Here is a 20,712-nt window from a genome sequence, read left to right as displayed (position 1 = left end):
CTGGGATCCATCCAGGAGCGGTGTGGCAGCATTGATAAGATGGAAAGTTTTCAAAAGTTTGCAATAGAGCTACTCTTTCAATCTATGGGGCCACACTGCAATGGTGCATGTTTTACCAAAGAAGGTACAGCTCCCCAAAGCAGATATCCGTTTCCATATCAATGTAAAATGCCCACCGAGGAGAAGGGTTGATGTAACTAAAGGTTACATGCAGTTACCTAATGAAGTATTAGCAGATTGACCAGAAAATGTATTTTGGGGAGAGACAAACTGAGGGGTACTTGAGTACACCAAGGTAGGACATTAGCACTCTACAAAGAAATGTGGTTTAGCGAGTAAGAAAGAGCCTGCACAAGACCTCAAATCACAAGACAAGACCACAATTTAACAGAGAGCAGGAGTATAATTCAAAAGGTAAAATTCATGGAGTACATTATAAAGGAACACAATTTATGGGAACACAATATATACGTGGAGTCAACACATTTGCATCATTAGTGTTGACGAGTATTGGCAGGAGGGCAGACAAGAAGGGGTTCATGTGAGTTGGGGGTCCAAACACATTCCTATGAGGTGGCGAAGGGATTAATATACAGATACACGGTTGATTCATCAGTGTCAGTAATTCCAGTATTCCTCACTTAATGTGCATGTGCGTCCTTTCCTTTTGTGTTATGCTACTATGCTGGACTAACACTTGAATCCAAACAAGGGTTCAGGTGTAGCACTTACAATAATAAAAAATCACCAACCCAAAGGAAAATTATGTAAAATAAGAAAAGGAAAAGAAAAGAAAAGAAAAGAAAAGAAAAAGCCCAGATGCACTATGGGCACAGGATACCAATGTACAAACTATTTCATTTAAGTAGAAAATGTATTACCCAAATTAGATAGTGAAAAACAATTATAGGACAATAATGGCGCTCATGGGATTGTACACACAATACAGAAAATACAAATGATACAATGTGTAATCACATAAACAAAGTGGCTGAGGAACAATATACACAGGCGGGGTTCAGAATAAAACAGAAACAAGACACAGCAAAAAATGCGTCCTCTTCATTTAGGGCCACATTTAGGCAATGACGGGGTTTTGACCAAAAACGAACTTAGAATGTGACCATCAGGATAAATCAATAGACTTAGGAGCGTCCAAGGAATTTTCAATAAAATATCTGAATCAAAAGTCCTCAAGTCCTCAATAGAGTAAATAGAAACTAAATGCACAACACTTGCAGAACTTCACTCCACAAGGAAGGAGTCACCCCTTGGTGATAAATCAGGTGTATGAAATCCAGGTTGATGGGCTCAACCAAAATGCCCCTCATGAGTTCACCCTGTCCCACCAGCATAACAAGCAGAAACTCATCCAGATGTGAAGTCTGTTAGTATAACTAACTATGCTGGACTAAGCCATTAGCTTTCTGTGTACATGAGCAACTAAATTCATACCGTCTAAACTTTTGTTACTATTTTTTACAGCACTAAAGGCCGCGAATGTCGCCAGTAACAAAATCGGATCAGGTGAGATAAAACGTACTAATCCACTGAAATATTTTGATTTGTGAGGGATGGTTGACAGTGGAGATGCCGGTTTGAGGTAGCGGGGCTGGGTATGTGGCCTTAATAATGAACCTTTAGCTCAAGGCTCTCTGGTAGTAAGATATGTCCAATGGATATGTTATATCTCTGTATTTGCTATTTATTTTTTGACTGCTTTTTTGACTGCTTTGCTTAATATTACATAATTTCTTAGTCTTTACAGTCTACTTTGTTTTTGTATCAATCTAAACTTTTATGTTATGTATGCGCCCCAAAATCATCTGCCCCTGCTTTCGTCTGCTGCGCAGTGGCAGAGGAGTAATGGGGGAGCCATACATATCATGGCTACTGTTATGTATCCCTGTTCCAAAGGTTAAAAAAAAAAGAAATACTTACCTGCCATCCTTGGCCAACCCCCATAACATTCTCTGTCTTCCTTCCTCCTCCTGCACCTCTGCTTTTAGTCAAAGCAGGCTAGCAGTGCTGCACTCGTACTTTCTCATGGGGCTTGTCCGTCTGGCCTGGAAGGCCTTTATTACATCACAAGAGCGGGTAACCAGTTTTGTTTTCAACTGCTGCTATGTCATAGAAGTGGGTTATGAGATTTAGAAACTGATGCAGCCAAACTCTATAAGAGCCATACATAACATAGAGATTAGAGACAGGTTTTTATACTGGGATCGAGGAAACCCATATATTATATGACATTATTAACTAAATACAATTAAAAAATGAAATAGGGCATTATGCCAATCCTCAAATATTCAGCCTTTTATTAATGCACGTTAAAAATGTAACCTGCTCCCCCCATCTTGACCAATATAAATCTAATACAATACAGTAAATAAATACAATAAAACCCCCTAAACCAATATCTAAATGCTCATGATACTCACTTACTCAAAGAGCATATACCAAAGCTGAACACCCTGGCACAGGTGGCCCCACTAATGTCTGCACATGTCAGGGTACACAAGCAGACCATAAACACAACAGCACAAGACCAGCGAGTCAATCAAAACAAATCCCCTAAAATGCACAAAAGGACAGACACCGCAAATAGGAAGCATACATAGTGTAAATCTAAAAAACAGAAAGCTTTCAATAAAAGAAACATTTTCACTGTACTAGTTTGACAAGTTAAAAAAACATAACAGTCTGGAACTAGCAAGCAGGGGAAACAGCCTGATGTGATAAGTACATTTAGAGGGATTTCGCAAAAGTACATAATATAGAAATAGCCTCTGGTTGACTGAGAGAATGTCAGGGATTTGTCTTACACAGATAAAATCTACCTAAAACCCAAAAATCTGAATGTAGGCGATAATTTCATAAGGCTATGTTTCTCATAATCTGTCAAAGCTGATAATGACACTCACTATCAGACAAATATTGAAATGAGCAAATGGTCAGAACCTACGGACTCAACATTGTGTCATACGCAGACGGCACCCAACTCATCCTCTCCCTATCCAACAAACCCAACACCGGCAGACACAACGTTCGAGAAGGCCTGGAAGCCGTCAATTGATGAAAAACAGCTGCCTACAACTAAACACCAACAAAACGGAAGTACTCATCATGGGCCCAAACCCAGACGCCTGGAATGACACCTGGTGGCCCCCCGCCCTCAGAAGCCCGCCAACCCCCACGGACCACACACGCAACCTGGGATTCATCCTGGACTCAGAGCTCAAAATGGCCTGCCGGATCAACTCCGTCTCGTCCTCCTGCTTCCACACCCTCCGCCTCCTACGTAAGACCTTCAAATGGATCCCCCTCGAACACAGAAAGACCATCACTCACGCCCTGGTCACCAGCGGGCTCGACTACGGCAATGCACTCTATGCCGGAATAAACAAAAACCTCACCCGCAAGCTACAGAACATCCAAAACGCCACCACAAGACTGGTCCTCAACCTGCCAAGACACTGCCACATCTCACAGCACCTGCGAACCTGCGAACACTCCACTGGCTCCCCATCGAAGCTAGAGTCACCTTCAAGATGCTAACCCATGCTCACAAGGCCGTCCACGACACCGGACCAGCATACCTGAACAGCCGACTCAAATTCCACACACCCCAAAGGACCCTACGATCAGCCCAGCTCTCCTATGCAGTGGTCCCCCGCACCAGAAAGACCAGATCGGGAGGCCGCTCATTCTCCTTCCTCGCGGCCAGAGCCTGGAACGACCTTCCGCTCCACCTCAGACAGATAACATCGCTCCCCATCTTCGCAAGAAACCTCAAATCCTGGCTTTTGACAGACCCCCTCCTTGATGGACTGGAACCTGCGAACGCCCCCCCACCCCCAGCGCCTTGAGACCCTTACGGGAGAGTAGTTGGACTTAACAAACACCTGATTTGATTTAATTTGATTTGAATGGTAGATTGACAATGATAAGAGAACAGAGGGAGTGGAAATCAGGGTCTCCAACGGTGAAGTTAGGTTTCTTACTTTGGAAAATCAGGCATAATTTCACACAATGCAATTTAGGCAAATAAAAAATGTACTCGAACAAGGGATATTTTCAATAAAGAGTAATTTGGTTCTAGGTTCCATGGGGTGTTGATGGGGAAATGCCACAGATTTTATGCTCAATTTGGTGCCTAAAATCTTACAGTCATACATAAAAATATAATTGAACTTGAGAGTGTGCACTGAGCCGATACATCTATCCCTTTGGTAGATCAGTGTCCAGAGCAGGTCGTTGAGAAATTTATGCGATCTCCATTGAAAAAAGGATGGCACCTTCTTTGTGCAGTTAGCACATATGAAAGTACAAATAATTTGCACATTTATGGTTTGTGAACAGACTTGCTAATTGAGATGTGACTGATACTTTATGTGTGCAATTTGAGTTATTTACTTTTGCTTAATTATGTGAAATATTGGCAGAATTATGTGAAATGACACAAGATCAAAATGCAAAATTGATGCTGTATTTTTGTTTGAAGTGTGTTCTCCAATCCATTTTAGATGTGAAGATGCATTTCATGCTAAAAAATAGTGCAAACAAACAACAGTACCACAAACAACAGTTGTTCATGCTCCCTTGTTCGCACTGCTACCTGTATATTTGTGGTAAATTTGTACTGCAAACTGCACATTTGTGGTGAATTAGTACTGTGAATGGTGCATAATTATGCAATGTGGCGTAAGAATTAATTGATACGTTAAAAGAGTAAATCAAAATTAACAATTTTTATGCTAAATGCGCTGGAGTAGTAAGGAATACTCTGACCCCTAGGCCTCTTGGTGGGGTCCCATGGGGACCCCGCCCGGGGCCTATATATATTGTTTTTTATAGTTTGGCCACAAATCTGCTGAGGGGTGAGATATAGCTACCTTAGAGCACACAAGCTATAGCTAGTTGAGATAACTATAATTATAATTACCGTATTTCTATGGTTTTGTGGTATTCTGTGTGTAAAATGTTAACCTAACTATAACCTTCCTTCAAACCTTGGTGTTTTTTGGTGAATTTGTAGTTTTGTTAACGTCCCTGTAACACACACACACACACACACACACATATATATATATATATATATATATATATATATATATATATATATATATATATTCACTTAAAAAACCATAGGTTTCACACATGTTATAGTTAGCTGGGCATTTCCTTCGAAAAAAAACAATGAAATTCCCCCGTTATAGTTAGTGCAGGCAACTATAACTCACGCGAACGCAATCCGCTGCTGATGACGTCAGATATTACATCACTGTATTTAGACACTTATTTACCCATGTCTTCTTCCATTCATTTTTAGCTATACATATTTTACAATTCTTTTTTTTCAGAAAGACACATATGTCATCAGTGATGTAATATCTGACGTCATCAGCAGCGGATTGCGGTCGCGTGAGTTATAGTTGCCTGCACTAACTATAACGGGGGAATTTCATTGGTTTTTTTCGAAGGAAATGCCCAGCTAACTATAACATCTGTGAAACCTATGGTTTTTTAAGTGAATTTGCAAGGTTTTTTAAATGCTAATTCCTAACTATAACGTGTGTGAAACCTATGGTTTTTTCAGTGAATTTGTACGGTTTTTTAAATGCTAAGTTATGTATTTATTAATATATTTTTTTAAACAAAACTTTTTCACGGCGCACGGTGCACTTCGCGCACCGTGCACGCGCGGTGGGCATGCGGTGCGCTTCGCGCACCGCGTGCCCACTTTACGCAGTTCAGGCCGTGCGCGCACGGTGCGCTTCGCGCGACGTGCGCGCACAGTGGGAACGCGGTGCGCGAACTTTACACACTTCAGGCCGTGCGCGCTCGGTGCACTTCACGCACCGTGCGCACGCGGTGGGCACGCGGTGCGCTTCGCACCCCGCGTCCCCACTTTACGCAGTTCGTGCCGTGCGCGCGCGGTGCGCATCGTGCACCGTGCACGCACGGTGGGCACGCGGTGCGCTTTGCGCACCGCGCGCCCACTTTACGCAGTTCTTGCTGTGCTTTTTTTTCCCACAAAAACGCGGAGTACGCGCACGCTGCGCGAACTTCGCAGATTTTTTTCTGTTTGGATGGAGTGCGCTGGGTGCGCGCACTCGGCGATTTTTCGAAAAAAAATTATATATTTTTTTTTGCCCTTGGGGGTTCTTCTGGGACCCCCTGACCACGGCTAGGGGGTCGGGAAGTGTCCACGCTGCCCCCTTTTCACGTTCTCCACATTCGTTTTTCACCCCCTCAGAGTGCGAGAGACAAAATGGCGGCCGACACTTCCTGGTTTCGACCGATTCGAATGTTTACTAAGATCTACCAACCAATCAGAATTGCGCTCGTGCACGGCAATGTGCGCGCACCCAGCGCGCACGTTGCGCGCGTATAGATATATATATTGATTTAAATGCTATTTTCTCAGAAAATACTGAACAGATTTACACCAAACCTGCAAAAGGCACTTCATGGACCTTATGGCTACCTCTCTGCCAAATTTCACGTAATTCTGTTCAGCCGTTCGGGCTGTAGCTGCGACTAAAGTCCCTATGGAAAAATCCATGGGGAAAACGCGTTTTGGGACCCCCCCTTTTTCTCGGCCCCCGCTTGACGAATCACCCCGAGACTTTCAGGGTAGGAGCGGAGCGGAGCGCCCCATTAGTTTTGAAAATTTCGCGAAAATTCGTCAATCGGCGCCAAAGTTATTCAAAATAGAATTTTGAGATTTCCTATGGAAACACGGTCCTAACTATAACTATCTACTGGCGACCGCCAGTAGATAATATATATATATATATATATATATATATATATATATATATATATTGTAGAACAATCCCTATACATCTGAAGGATGTCTGGCAGGGCGGTCCGTGCAGGGGCAATCGGCAGCCCCAAATATACAACACCAACCAATTCCAAATACGAAATCAAGCACGGACACCGAGGAGATATGGTTTATTCGCTGCAACCAAAACAACGAGTTTCAGCTTTCGCCTTGTTCACGTCAAACGTAAAGCATTTTGAATAAAGTTTAAATATACTACAAAAATTGTTGACACAAAGGAAGGACTACAAAAATCATCAGTAGTCAAACATACAGAAAGTATATATATATATATGTCTTCAGAAATCCGCTGCAAAATCCCCGCTCTCCTCCCTCACGACGCCGGTGCCAGCAACGGTCGCAACTCCGCTTTAAATGTTTTCACCAGGATAAGATCGAAGAATTCCTCGTAATAAATCCAGCGGCACACTAAGGACAAACACAATAAGAACTTTATTGTGTCAAACAAACAGAACTACGCGTTTCGGCGAAGCCTTTGTCAAGTTGCTGACCTATGCCCAAATTCCCCCAGAAATACAGGTCATGGTTAATAGACATGGAAGAAAAACTATGTAAGCGCGCTGTCGGGTTTGACACAAAATTCATACATCAAAAGATAATTTCTTTTTTCCTCACACAGACATGTGAAAATTATGATCATGATCAAAGTGATGATATAACAAATTAAATGAACCCAATTGTATAGCACTTTCAATTACATAAAAGGCAAAAAATATATATATTTTAGGATAAACAAGGGTAATGTACCCCAAATGTCAGCCATCTGATAGGCAAGTGCCCGAGTCACCGAAAAGCCCAATTATTGCATATTCCATTTTTTCTTCTTTTTTTGATCTTTTTGGAGAAGGGAAAATATTATATAAATTGATTAGGTGACTTACCCAACCCATCTGTCATATGAAGGGTCAGTACCCTATCACTGTGCAAGGTGCTAATGCCGGCAACAAAATATATAATATAATAATATATAAATCAATGCCATAGTCCAAACTTTGATCAATCTAACGTTTGGACTTCCACTAATCATTACAGTTTATCATTCTTCCAGTTAAGTCTATATCCTAGAACATACATCATTATAGGGGAACATAGCCAGGGGTATAGGTCAATTACTGTTTGTAATGCGTGCAGGCAACTATAACTCACGCGACCGCAAACCTCTGCTGATGACGTCAGATATTACATCACCGATGACATATGTGTCTTTATGAAAAATAAATATTTGTAATATATGTATAGCTAAAGATTGATGGAAGAAGACATGGGTAAATAAGTGTCTAAATACAGTGATGTATATTCATTGGTTTTTTACGAGTGAAATGTCCAGCTAACTATAACATGTGTGAAACCTATGGTTTTTTAAGTGAATATATATATACATATATAAATATATATATATATATATATATATATATTTATATATATATATATATCCACAGGTTACAGTGTGTTTGCTAGCAGCAGCCAAAATGGCAGTACTCCCCGGAATGCAGCGCTTGGCTGCGCGTTGCGTAAAATTGTAAAAACGGCTTCTCAACATATAAAGAAGAAACCTCAAGCACTCCGAAGCAGTTTAGTAACTTCGATTGTTACTTGGACAGAAGTATTAGCGCCAACACTTTTCGGTGCGAGCCCGCACCATGGTCACAGCGCTGACCTAACAGACTACAACATTTTTATGTGCTTTACTCGTCACTTCCACATTTGTAAACAATATAGACTTTTTTCATCACCACAAATGCAGTGGCCATTTTGAAGTGTCAAAATTCATTCATGTTACATCTTGAATCTCTTTCAATTGTAACTTACAATAAGTTATCATTGCATACATTCACTGCTTTACAAAAATAATACATAGGGCATCATTGATAATATTTATATCTAAGATTTTTCCACTACTGTGTGCACAGTGTAAAACAAATTCGAGCCATTTGTCGTTAGGGGTACAGCTAGATGCACAATTTCTCAACTACAGAGACACTCAATGTACTTGCAATATGATAGTGAATTTCATCAGAAAATAATTTTTAAATCATTTTATACAGTATATTTAGTTAATATTACTATTTATTTAATCAGTTTACTGTTTAGCCCCAGTGGGCTTTTTATTTCTTTTTATAATCTAATCTTATAAATCCTCAACAAAAGAATAAAACTATACTCAGCTGACTCCCTCGACATATGTCCTGCAGACTTTTTACTTATTTTCTGGCTGCTCTTCGAATTACTTACTAGGTGCTCCCTCTTTTCTCTAGAATGGAGTCCTACCTGAAAACAGAAAAAACAACAATGATATTCACATTTTAAAACCTACTGTAAAACACCAAACTATACAAAACAGATTAAACTTTATAAAAACCACTTAGGTTTCTGAGTTGGCGACATGAGAGAAAACAAGCTACAGATGGCCATAGAGCTCAAAATCCACATTCAAGCCCTTTGGTTCTTCACTATCAATTTCCAAAATATACATTGATTCAAGTCTTCTGAGCTCCTTTTCTCTATCTCCAGCTCTTCTATTTTAGGGACACAATTTAGCACACTATATTTCAAAAGATTATGATCGCCTCCATGTACTTTGTGGAAGTGTCGTGCCACCAGATAGCTGTTATCTTTATTTTTGATTGCTCTCAAATGCTGTAAAATCTGTTTATGAACCGGTAGCATGGTACTTCCTACATAGTATTTAGAGCAAGGACATTTCAGAGTGTAGACAGGAAACTCTGTTTTGCACGTTGAATTTTGCTTAACATGTAGTGTTTTGCCTAGAGAGGTTTCCAGATCAGTAAGATTCAACCCATTTGCACAGGCCTTACATTTACTGCATTTTCTGAAACCTGGTTGCGGTTTAAGCCATGTCGTCGGAGTAGTAACCACCTCCTTCCTCACTAACATGTCTCTCAAGGATCATGCTCTTTTAAACGTAACTTCTGGCTTCTTAGGAAATTCCTTTCCAATAGCAGGATCATTGCAGATGAAGTGGCAATGTCTGGATAATGCCTTTCTAAGAAAAATGTGTTTTTCATTAAATGTGGTAATGAACCTGACTCCCTCATTCTCAGTTTTATCGGTGTCTTGAACCCTAAACAGAATGTTCTCCCTGAATACTTGTAAGGCTTTCCTTTGTGCTGCCTCAAGCACCGTGCTGTTGTAACATCTTTGCAACAATCTGGTTGTCATATCTGATTGTGTTTGCATATAACTCTCCTGTGTTCAAATGTGTCTTGCTCGTAGAAATTCTCCATAGGGGATACTACGCTTTAAAGAATAAGGATGAAAGCTAGTCACATGCAGGATACCATTTCCTGCAGTTTGTTTCTGTACATTGTGGTAGTCAATTTGGAGTCTTTCACTTTAATATTCACATCTAAGGAATGTATATATATATATATTATCTACTGGCGGTCGCCAGTAGATAGTTATAGTTAGGACCGTGTTTCCATAGGAAATCCGCAACATTCTATTTGGAATAACTTTGGCGCCGGTCGACGAATCCTCTCGAAATTTTCAAAACTAATGAGGCGCTACGCTCCGCTCCTACCCTGAAAGTCTCCGGGGGATTCATAAAGCGGGGGCTGAGAAAAAAGGGGGGTCCCAAAACGCGTTTTCCCCATGCATTTTTCCATAGGACCTTTAGACACAGCTACAGCCCGAACGGCTGAACATAGTTACTTGAAATTTGGCAGAGAGTTAGTCTACAGGTCAAGGAAGTGCCTTTTGTAGGTCTGGTGTAAATCTGTTCAGTAGTTCCTGAGAAAATAGCATTTAAATCAATATATATATCTGTGGCAGCTTACGGTGCGCTTACCGTGCGCTTACGGTAAGCTTACCGTACGCGTACGGTGCCGTGCGCGAGCGCGATTCTGATTGGCTGTTAGATCTTAGTAAACATTCGAATCGGTCGAAACCAGGAAGCGGCGACCGCCATTTTCTCTCTCGCACTCTTAAGGTGGGAGGAAAATCAAAGGTGGAAACCATATAAAGGGGCTGGTTAGACAGCTTCTAACCACCTAGCCTTAATTAAGGTGTCCCAAAAGAACAACCAAGGTAAAAAACTCAATTTTAAATTTATTTGAAAAAATGGCGATTTCGCTTATAAAAAATAATTATAAAAAAAAAATTATCCACATTTTCCCCCACCCCGTGTGCAAATGGTGCCCGAAGTGCACCATTTGTGCATGGCATGTTAGCGAAAATGAACATTTAATATTTAACATTTCAAAACGAAGCGCATAATATGTCCTCCATGTGCGGACGGTGCGCGAAGCGCATCGTGCGTACATGGCCCATCCAGCGTAACGTGGGCACGCGGTGTGCGTGCACACCACGAACGGCGTAAAGTAACTTAGCATTTAAAAAACCGTACAAATTCACTGAAAAAATCATAGGTTTCACACACGTTATAGTTAGGAATTAGCATTTAAAAAACCTTGCAAATTCAATGAAAAAACCATAGGTTTCACACATGTTCTAGTTAGCTGGACATTTTACTCATAAAAAACCAATGAAATTCCCCCGTTATAGTTAGTGCAGGCAACTATAACTCACGCGACCGCAATCCTCTGCTGATGACATATGTGTCTTTATGAAAAAAAAATATTTGTAATATATGTATAGCTAAACTTTAATGGAAGAAGACATGGGCAAATAAGTGTCTAAATACAGTATTAGCATCAGCAGAGGATTGCGGTCGCGTGAGTTATAGTTGCCTGCACTAACTATAACGGGGGAATTTCATTGGTTTTTTATGAGTAAAATGTCCAGCTAACTAGAACATGTGTGAAACCTATGGTTTTTTCATTGAATATATATATATATATATATATATTATCTACTGGCGGTCGCCAGTAGATAGTTATAGTTAGGATCGTGTTTCCATAGGAAATCTCAAAATTCTATTTTGAATAACTTTGGCGCCGGTTGACGAATCCTCGCAAAAGTCTCGGGCTATAACTCGCGCGACCGCCACTCTATCACAAGGATGATGTCATCAGTGATGTCATGAGTGATGCCACTGACCATGTCATGAGTGATGTAATATGTGACGTCATGAGCAGTGGATTGCGGGCGCGCGAGTTATAGTTATCTGAACTAACTATAACGGGGGAATTTCATTGGTTTTTTACGAGTGAAATATCCACCTAACTATAACCTGTGTGAAACCTATGGTTTTTTAAGTGAATATATATATATATATAATTAAAAATATGAAAAATATTATTAAATGAACATTATATTACATTAAAAGAATTAACTGCTTCAATTACACTACTCTGAAGTCAAGTCAAGAGATACTTTATTTCGGCCTCACAAGACCATAATTGCAAGATAAAACATTATGAAATTCAGTGCAAGATGTCAATATAAAAATTATTATATACAGTTAAAAATGAAAGAACATTGAGAACATTACAAAATTGAGAAAGTATTAAATTGCATGATAGGCATTGAGTATCTCCGGCATAGAGTGCTAAATCATATATATTAAAATGCAGATTTAGATATGAGGTCCCATACATAATAAATTCGTAGAACGGTTACATCAGACTGGAGCTTTCTTTAGAACTGCACAACGAGCACACCACATTGAGAACAGGTAGCAGGAAACTGAGTAAACAATTGGCATGCAGGTGTCATATTTAAGAATTCTATAAGCCGGTGAGCAATGTTTGGTTCCAAGGTTCCTACAGAGCTGTCGCAACCAGCGAGCCCTCATTGCCTTATAAGTGGGGCAGAAAAACAGTACATGCAAATCAGTTTCCGTACAATTTTTACAAGAAGGGCAATCTTTCGTAGGGCTGTCTCCCCACTTGAAGGTAACAGCACATAACGGGAGTACACCATACCTAAACTGCATAGAATGTTTTCTAGCTAGAGAAGGCTGTATATCATCTATGCTAGTTTCTAAAATGTATTGCAGTTTGACTTCTAAGAAGGATGATGTAAGTGTGCCTGTCCTGGGACTCCATAGTAGTAATTTGAGGTGGTAGTCCTTGAAGTTTTTTATCAAGACTTTTCTTGGTATTGCCAAAGAACTCTCTTCCGGACTGTCCCATAGTTCACCCATTCCAATGGATAAGAAGGAAATCTTGATATCGATGAGCCAAGGAATTTTACTTGCTCCCCTGAGGTTGGCTACCTCCCTCAATTCCTCCCTATACATCAATAATTGTAGGCGGCACCAGTAATGTAGAGGTCTTAGCGTAACTTCCAGTGCCACTGGGCTAACACCCAGATCCATTCTGAGCGGGGTTAAGGGGGTACTATTAGGAAGACCCAACAGCTGTCTGAGAAAGGAATTTTTAATCCTCACGAGCTGTTCAGATGGCCTGTGACCCCACAGCTCCGCTCCATACAGAATCGCCCCTCTGGCTTGCACCTTGTATGTTTCCAGCACCGGCCCCAGAATCTTGTGCGCACACTTCCTTTGCTGTTTAGCAAGACCCCCTGATGTTTGCGTCAGTTTAAGACAGACCTTCTTAATTTGATCACCCCACTCCATTTTCTCATTGAGTGTTAAACCCAAATATTCGCATACAGGTACTTTTTCTAGGAATTTCCCTGCTAATTGTGCGTTGGGTCGTTTTGAATGCCCTGCATTGAAACTCATGTATTTTGTTTTCTGGGTGTTGATTTCCAAACCTCTATTTTTACAAAATAAATGAAAAATATCCAGAGCCCTTTGGATGCCCATCGGTGATCTTGACAGCAGGAGGGTATCGTCTGCGAACATCAGGGCAGGTACCATGCGGCCCACTAACTTTGGAGCATCTGTGTCCCCTCCCGCTGTCAAGGCTCCCACTAGACCATTAATAAAGATGCAAAAGAGGGTTGGGGCCAGGTCACACCCCTGTCTCACACCTCTCTCTATGGGTATGCAGTCAGTGAGGTCACCATTCTTCCCATATCTGATTTGAGCATAGTTATTTGCATGCAATCTTTTCAGGATCTCACATAGATATGGAGGCGCCCCCAGATCAGATAAGATGGCCGATAGTGTTCCCCTAGGTACTAAATCGAAGTCCAATTTAAAGTCCTCAAACATCATGTAGAGGCTGCCACCCTCAAAGATCACTGTTTTCCAGTGCAATAATTGCAACCCGAAAGCTTGATCAATTGTGAACGTTTTTGTTAGAAAACCGGCCTGATAAGGACTGAGAATGGAAAACTCCTCCATCCAGATTTGCAATCGGTCCAGAAGCACTCGGGCAAAGATTTTCTGTGCAACATCGATAAGACTAATGGGCCGATAGTTCGCAGGATGAATGGGTGAACCCTTCTTAAAAATAGGGATGATTTCCACCCCTAACCATGTTATGGGGATCTCCATTCCCTGAAGGATAGCGTTGAAAATGCTCCAAAGATACGGAGACCAAACACTAGCGGGTCCATTAGGATGGAGGGCGGATGTCGTCCGCCGGATGGACGGTAGCAACCGCCGGAACGGCGGCGGACATCCGCCCGCCATTGAAGCCCTGAACACCTCCGGTCCGATTAGCATTGTGGTCGTGAGTGCAGCGGTGTGATTTTCCGCCCGCCACTTTTCCGCCGGTTGCAGTCCGCCTGGCGTGCGGAGCTGGACCACTACAATTGTGGCGGATCAGGGCCAAGCACCGCTGGCACGATTAAGATGCCGGCGGTAGCCAGCTTTCCGCAGCGGTAGAGCCGCCATGGAAAGGCATGCACAGAATGTCTCCGGGGGTCCATTGCGGACCCCCAATGTGTTGGAGGTGTGTGTGGGTGCACGGGGGGGTACCCATGGTACCCCCCTATTTATGTCCCTGTACCAGGTGGCAGGCACTGTGCAGTGCCTGCAACACAGTGCAGGGACATGCAGGACATGCTTGTTTGGACATCGCAGCGGTGCTGCTGGCAGCACCTGCCGCCACAATGTTAACTGCCGCTATCCGACCGCCGCGGTCGGATTTCCACTGCGGAGCATAATAATTGGACCGGCGGTTTTCCCGCGGTCCTGGCGGGTGGTGTTTTCCCGCTACCATGGCGGTCGGATTGATTTTCCGACCGCCATGCTAATAGACCCCTAGGTTCGGTGCGGTAAAGATCTCCGGGGATCTTATCTAGGCCCGGAGCCTTTGCCGGTAGTACTCGAGCAATTGCAACCGTAACCTCTTTAAGGGAAACTGCAGGAGTATCCGGGCTAACTAGGTGTGGGAGTGGGGCATCGATTTCAGATTGCTCAGAGGTGTCCGCTGCCCAGGAGTAAAGTGACTGAAAATGGGACCTCCAGACTTCTGCACCCAGATTTGATTCGAATGCCTGTTTACCCTCTTTTGAGTCTGTACTTATTATTTTCCAGAAGGTCCTCATATCCCTCCTTTTTAGGGCATCCCTTAGACTTTCCCACTTTTCTGCTTCCCACTCTTTTTTAGCTTGCAAGATTATGCGTTTATGTGATAACCTGTTCTCCTTTATTACACTACTCTAAAGTATATCTTTATTTAAAATATAATATGTTTACCCGTTCTTGGTTGATATTATTATAAACAATATTTTTGACAATATTTTTTTAATTTGCATTATAAGTATAGGACTATGAGATTTTATGACGTTCTTTTTGACTTAATATTTGTCTAAGTGGATAACACAATATTCTGTCAATGATCTTCGGTGTGGTGAGTTGCTGACTTTTTGGCACTGGGTGAGTGAAATGGGTGTACAAACATCATATTAGGAATAGAGTTTCACCTCCACACAGTATTCTTCATACATAATCTGAACTTTTTAGGTGTTCTGATTAAAACCAAAATGATGATGTAGCATATCATTGCACTTGCCTGACCGTCATAACAAGTCATGCAATTCAAAACCTGCTTCCTTCTCTTTTGTGTAATTCTGAAGATGTATTGTATGTAACTCTCTATTGTGAGTGCAAGCAAACACTAATGAGAATATTTGATAGCCCAACACAATTAAGGGATTCTAAACTTCATCTAAATATCCTGAAAATGCAAAGACAGATTTATGAATGGAAAACCAAAGTCCTTGACAACTCAACCTAACTGCCCCACAGATACATGGAGGACCAGAAAGCCATTTTTCATTGCAGTCTGGGTACACAACTTCTTGGATAGTAGGGAGACTGTCAAATTATATCTGTAATTGTACAGATCTACCCAATGTAACACTACATATGTTGATAAGAAAGTTATTAATATTGATTCATGTATTATTTTTGTTGCTTGAAATATCCATTGTTTCCTTATAGTTTACACAGGCAGTGTGTGTGAGAAGGTAATACTAATCCTTTTGTATAAAATACCAACACTGTCCAATTTACTCATTAACAAACCTGTAAGTACATCAACTCACACATACTACCAGTTAAGAGCAGCTTATTCATCACCAACAGTGCATCACGGACTCATTCACAATATGTGTACCACAGAAGCAGTACCATTGTGTTCTAACAGTTTGTTATTTTTCTCTGCAGTCCAAAGCTCGGCCGACAACTCCAATAATGAAATTGACAAAGGTGAGTACAGGGTTATTGATCTATTTAATTTTAAAGAATTTGTGGCAGTGCAAGAATCACTTTTGTGTTGTATGGTCCTTGGAGCATCTCTGATAAACTGTTAGGCCTGGATATGCCTGAAGGTAAATGGAGTTCATGATACAGGTCTTATCAGTATGTATATATATCATATACTCTGATTGCAGTGGGTGAGTTGCGGTCCAGCGTCCGTGCAATATGGCATTATTGTACTGTACTCATCACACGTCTCTGAGTGAGAGTAATCAGTGTTTATAAATCCAGTTAGACCAAGAGCTCTATAAAATAGAGAGACAAAGAGGTGTTGCTGCAAAGGCATAGTTCTCCACCCGGTCTTCTTGAAGTCACCTACCGTCCTATGAAAACCTCCCATGAATTGACCTGATCACCTTGTCATTCTCATCACCTTGCTTTGTATCCAACCAATACTCTGAGGCTATACCTAAAGGGAAAACGAAAAAGCTCAGGTCCATAAAAGACTTCTCAATCAACAACCTAAAGCTCAAATTCATCTCTATCCCTGTCACTGCCATACTTTAGTGCAGTTCTGGAAAACCATATGAAAAAAAGTTAAATCCTTCAGCATTTTGGTATTTCAAAGGCTTTGCTGACAGCAAATACTCCTTGTGCCGACAGGAGAGTAGAATGGAAGAAAAACAAAGTCTGATAGCCTTATGCTACTGACGTTCCTCAGAGTAGCAGACAGGTGATTCATTACATTTGCCACATACAATACCAAGACCATCAATTAAGCTGCCCACTAAAGCAGAACACTCTAAAGACAAGCAAGCACTACATCAAACCTTTGCCTGATCCTTATGTCCCTCATTCCACCGATGAGGGTGATGCCTCAAAACTCATATTCAGTGAAAAAATAAACAAGATTAGAAATTACATAAAAAACCAAGCTTGCTTCTTTCTCACAGTCACCAATCTAGATTGCATTCCACAATGGCCATCCTTCAAATCCCTATCACCGACATTCTCAACTCTCTTGAAGCCAGCTTATCTTCATTAAAGCCCACTCCTGAGGCATTCTCTCTCCTCTACACATCATCATGACTAACTCACTCCACGCATCTTCCAAAAAAACATTACCTCCTCCTAAAAAACCTCATACTAGAGCCTGATTAACTTACCTACTACTGGCCAATCATTGACCTACCCTTCTGCGGCAAGATCATCAAAAAAGCAGTCTGTACATAATTACAAGATCACAACTATCTCCTGCACAACACAACTATCTGTGTAGCGTCTGAGCAGCACAAATCATAGACGACACCTGCCTCCTAGTATTCAGGATCTCTGTACCATATTTAGACTTGCCTGTTTTCAGTTTCTATTTTTGGTCACTTCTGAGTTTTTACCCCAGTGTTTTCAACTGATTTCAATACCTTAAAAAACAGTGGTTATCAGAGGTTACACACTTTCGGGCCATTAAAAACAGTGTTTTTTCGGTGTTGATGGAACATTTTGTTTTTATTATTGCTTGCTTTCTGCAGTGGTAGTGCATGGTATATAGACAGTGTACATACAGTGTATATGAGGTCCAAATACATTTTTGCAAATCAAACTTATTGTAGTACACCATACATTACTTCTTCAGTGAATCTTTGGTCATATGCGCTGTCTCTTTCCTTCCAATGTAAACTTTTTTCTGTGAAAAGGCCCTCTCAACATTGACACTAGAGACAGGCAACACTAAAACAGTCAGTACACAAGTTGCTAACTCTGGCCACTTACATAGCTTTCCATACCAATACTGGTGCACTTGAAGATTGTGATTCTCTGGCAGATTCTGCAACATTTGCGCTGAACTGGGTGCTTATGGCCTCAAAGTTATTGAAGCGGTCAAAAATGAAACAGCACTTTTGAAACTACGGAGAAAATCCCCCTTTATGGAAGGGATCTAGAACGTGTACAGAGAACCACAGTGAGATTTCATTCGCTTCAAATGCCATGGTTGGTGAAGGGACATTTCTATGCATCATTGCAAGCCATTTCTCATACATTGTAAAATAAAAGTTCCTGAATTGCTCTTTAACATTGATTTGCTTACCAAGTGGCAAGCCCTCTAACATGGAACATGTTGCAGTGCCAACATCACTAAAGGTGTTGCTCAGCCCTCTATCAAGGAGATGTTTTACATCTACTACAATTATGCTGAACACTTGGCAGGCAAGGGTGTTTTCAGACTCTAGTTTTTTTATTATGTCCAGTACAGCAGTTATGTTTCCTGTAAAAATCTAAGAAGGCAGCAGAGCGTACTTTTTTCATATCACTATCAATATGCTATCAAAGATCCTCCCATTTCTTGCCTTTGGCATCATCACTCAGCAAAACTTTCTGTAAACGGTTGCCACATGGATAATATAGCATTCACAGCCCCTTGGACTGAGAACCAACAGCTAAGTGACACAGTTGGGATGACTCTTTCTTTGATGATACACAAAGCACAAAATGAGAAATATTTATGTTTTAGTTCCCGCGCATAACAAAACAATGCACTAGAATGGACTAAAAAGCCAATAGCATTCTACATTAACTTTGAAGATTGTAAAGATATATTAAGCATACCATCTAACAAGTGGCAAGGATCTCTTACAGGGAAGCACTTCAGCTCAGGTATCGATTTTGACAGGTCATCACACAACTTTTTCATATATGTAGCTGAATCACTGCAGATACAAACAATATCACTCCAATCTTTGTTGAGCTTGGAAAGAACCTTTTTTCAGCAGCATTCCAAGTGACACTGTGTTCCATGCTTTCGAAAAGTCTGGTGTCATGTTTTCACCATTATCCCAGATGCTTGGTGATAGCACTCCTTTCACATACACTTGTCACTATACCTTTCATTGACTGTTTAAGGCCTGAGGTGTTGGCAATTCACCTACTATCAATACTGACTCACTAGAAACTGGGGGCTGATGTATCAAGGGTTGTTACCCATTCTCTTTGAGTAAATGTAATGGAACATATTGCGAAAGATTCTTATGAAACCAGCCATTTTACCTATCAGTGAAAGAATCAAACACAGCCAAAATATGAAATATGATTGTGATATTTCCTGATTCTCTACAGTTTATAAAATAATTAAACGCGACCTAAAACATGCTTCTCAACCCTGCAAACACCACAAAACGAAAAAAAGCAAAAGGAAGAAGAAACAATATTTGAGTGGCATCCCTAAACAACACAATTCAAGCAGAATTGCTGCTAGCTTGTATAACAAAGTTACATTTTATTGGCCCCTTCAGGAAGAAAAAAGTTTGATTCTTTTACTCTCCTTTTCTTTGAGTGTCATTTAGTTTGTGGTTTTGCAGGTGTTTTGTCAGAGTTTATATGTTTACACTGGTGAACATTATTTCCCCTTCTGTGTGGTTTTATCAGTTATTATAGGTTTAAACAGCCTAACCATATTCAACACCATTGACCATCCCACCCTCATCCACACCCTCAAGACTCAAGTGGAATTCGCTAGCATTATCCTTCACTGGTTCTCCTTCTATCTGTCTATCCAACCAAAACTTATTTGATGAGGTAGGCAGATTGTCCCCTGTCGTGTCAAATCTCTACATTAAGCCGTTGTGGACTCTACTTATTGATGCGAGCATCTACATTCAACACTGTGATGATGACACACAACTCTGCTTGAAAGTCTCATTTTCTGGAGACGTTCACCACCTCAAATACTGCATGCACCACATCTAGACCTAGATGTTCAGCATCTACCTACCTAAAGCTCAACCATAAACACAGAAATCCCACTATTCACCAAAAATGACACGCAACAACTAGGACAAATCAGGCTCAATCACATGAGCCTGGCAGGATTCAAACACCAACTTTCATCCGACACCAAAACACTCAGATTTACTATGGCTTCTGACGTCAGCCACAAGAAGCACATTGCCAAGAAAAGCCAGGCAGCTGGGTACCAGCTCTTTCTACAAAAGAAAGTGATATTGTTCCTTCAAGAAAGAGACTACAGAACTGATGGTGAAGCCTGTACTTTTGCATCTGGAAGGTGCACCACGACCTGCCAGATTCCTCGCTGGCACTGAAGGCCATCCTACACACACCACACAATGCCTCAATAAAGGTATAAAAGAAGCATGAGTACAACATCACCCACACCCTGAGAGAATTCCAGTGTTTCTTCTTACTGACCTGCACCATCTTCAAAAGCAATTGCATCAAAAGCAATTGCATCATCTACAAAGCCATCACGACTGACACCCCCACCTATCTGGTTAACAAAGTCATTATCTCTGGGGGCTCCTGACATAACTTCAGTCAGACCTCCAGCAGACTGGGGGAAAGCAGTGCAAAACAAATGCTCAAA

General features: G+C 41.2%; 1 protein-coding gene across 25 annotated transcripts in view; it reads left to right on the top strand.

The window, feature by feature from the left end:
* The window catches only part of LOC146866844 (scavenger receptor cysteine-rich domain-containing protein DMBT1-like), a 605,183-nt gene that overhangs the window by 121,210 nt on the left and 463,261 nt on the right, over nt 1-20,712 (top strand). For all 25 annotated transcript variants that reach the window (XM_085602150.1, XM_085602105.1, XM_085602159.1 and 22 more), the window contains exons 4-5: nt 1,486-1,527; nt 16,305-16,346. In XM_085602150.1, coding sequence (XP_085458276.1) covers nt 1,486-1,527; nt 16,305-16,346 — 84 coding nt within the window. The remainder of the gene's footprint in view (nt 1-1,485; nt 1,528-16,304; nt 16,347-20,712) is intronic.

The sequence above is a fragment of the Triturus cristatus genome, chromosome 1_2 (assembly GCF_964204655.1).
Source record: "Triturus cristatus chromosome 1_2, aTriCri1.1, whole genome shotgun sequence".
NCBI classification, from domain to species: Eukaryota; Metazoa; Chordata; class Amphibia; order Caudata; family Salamandridae; genus Triturus; species Triturus cristatus.
The sequence above is the reverse complement of the archived record's forward strand: the minus strand, read 5'-3'. Positions and strand labels throughout refer to the sequence as shown.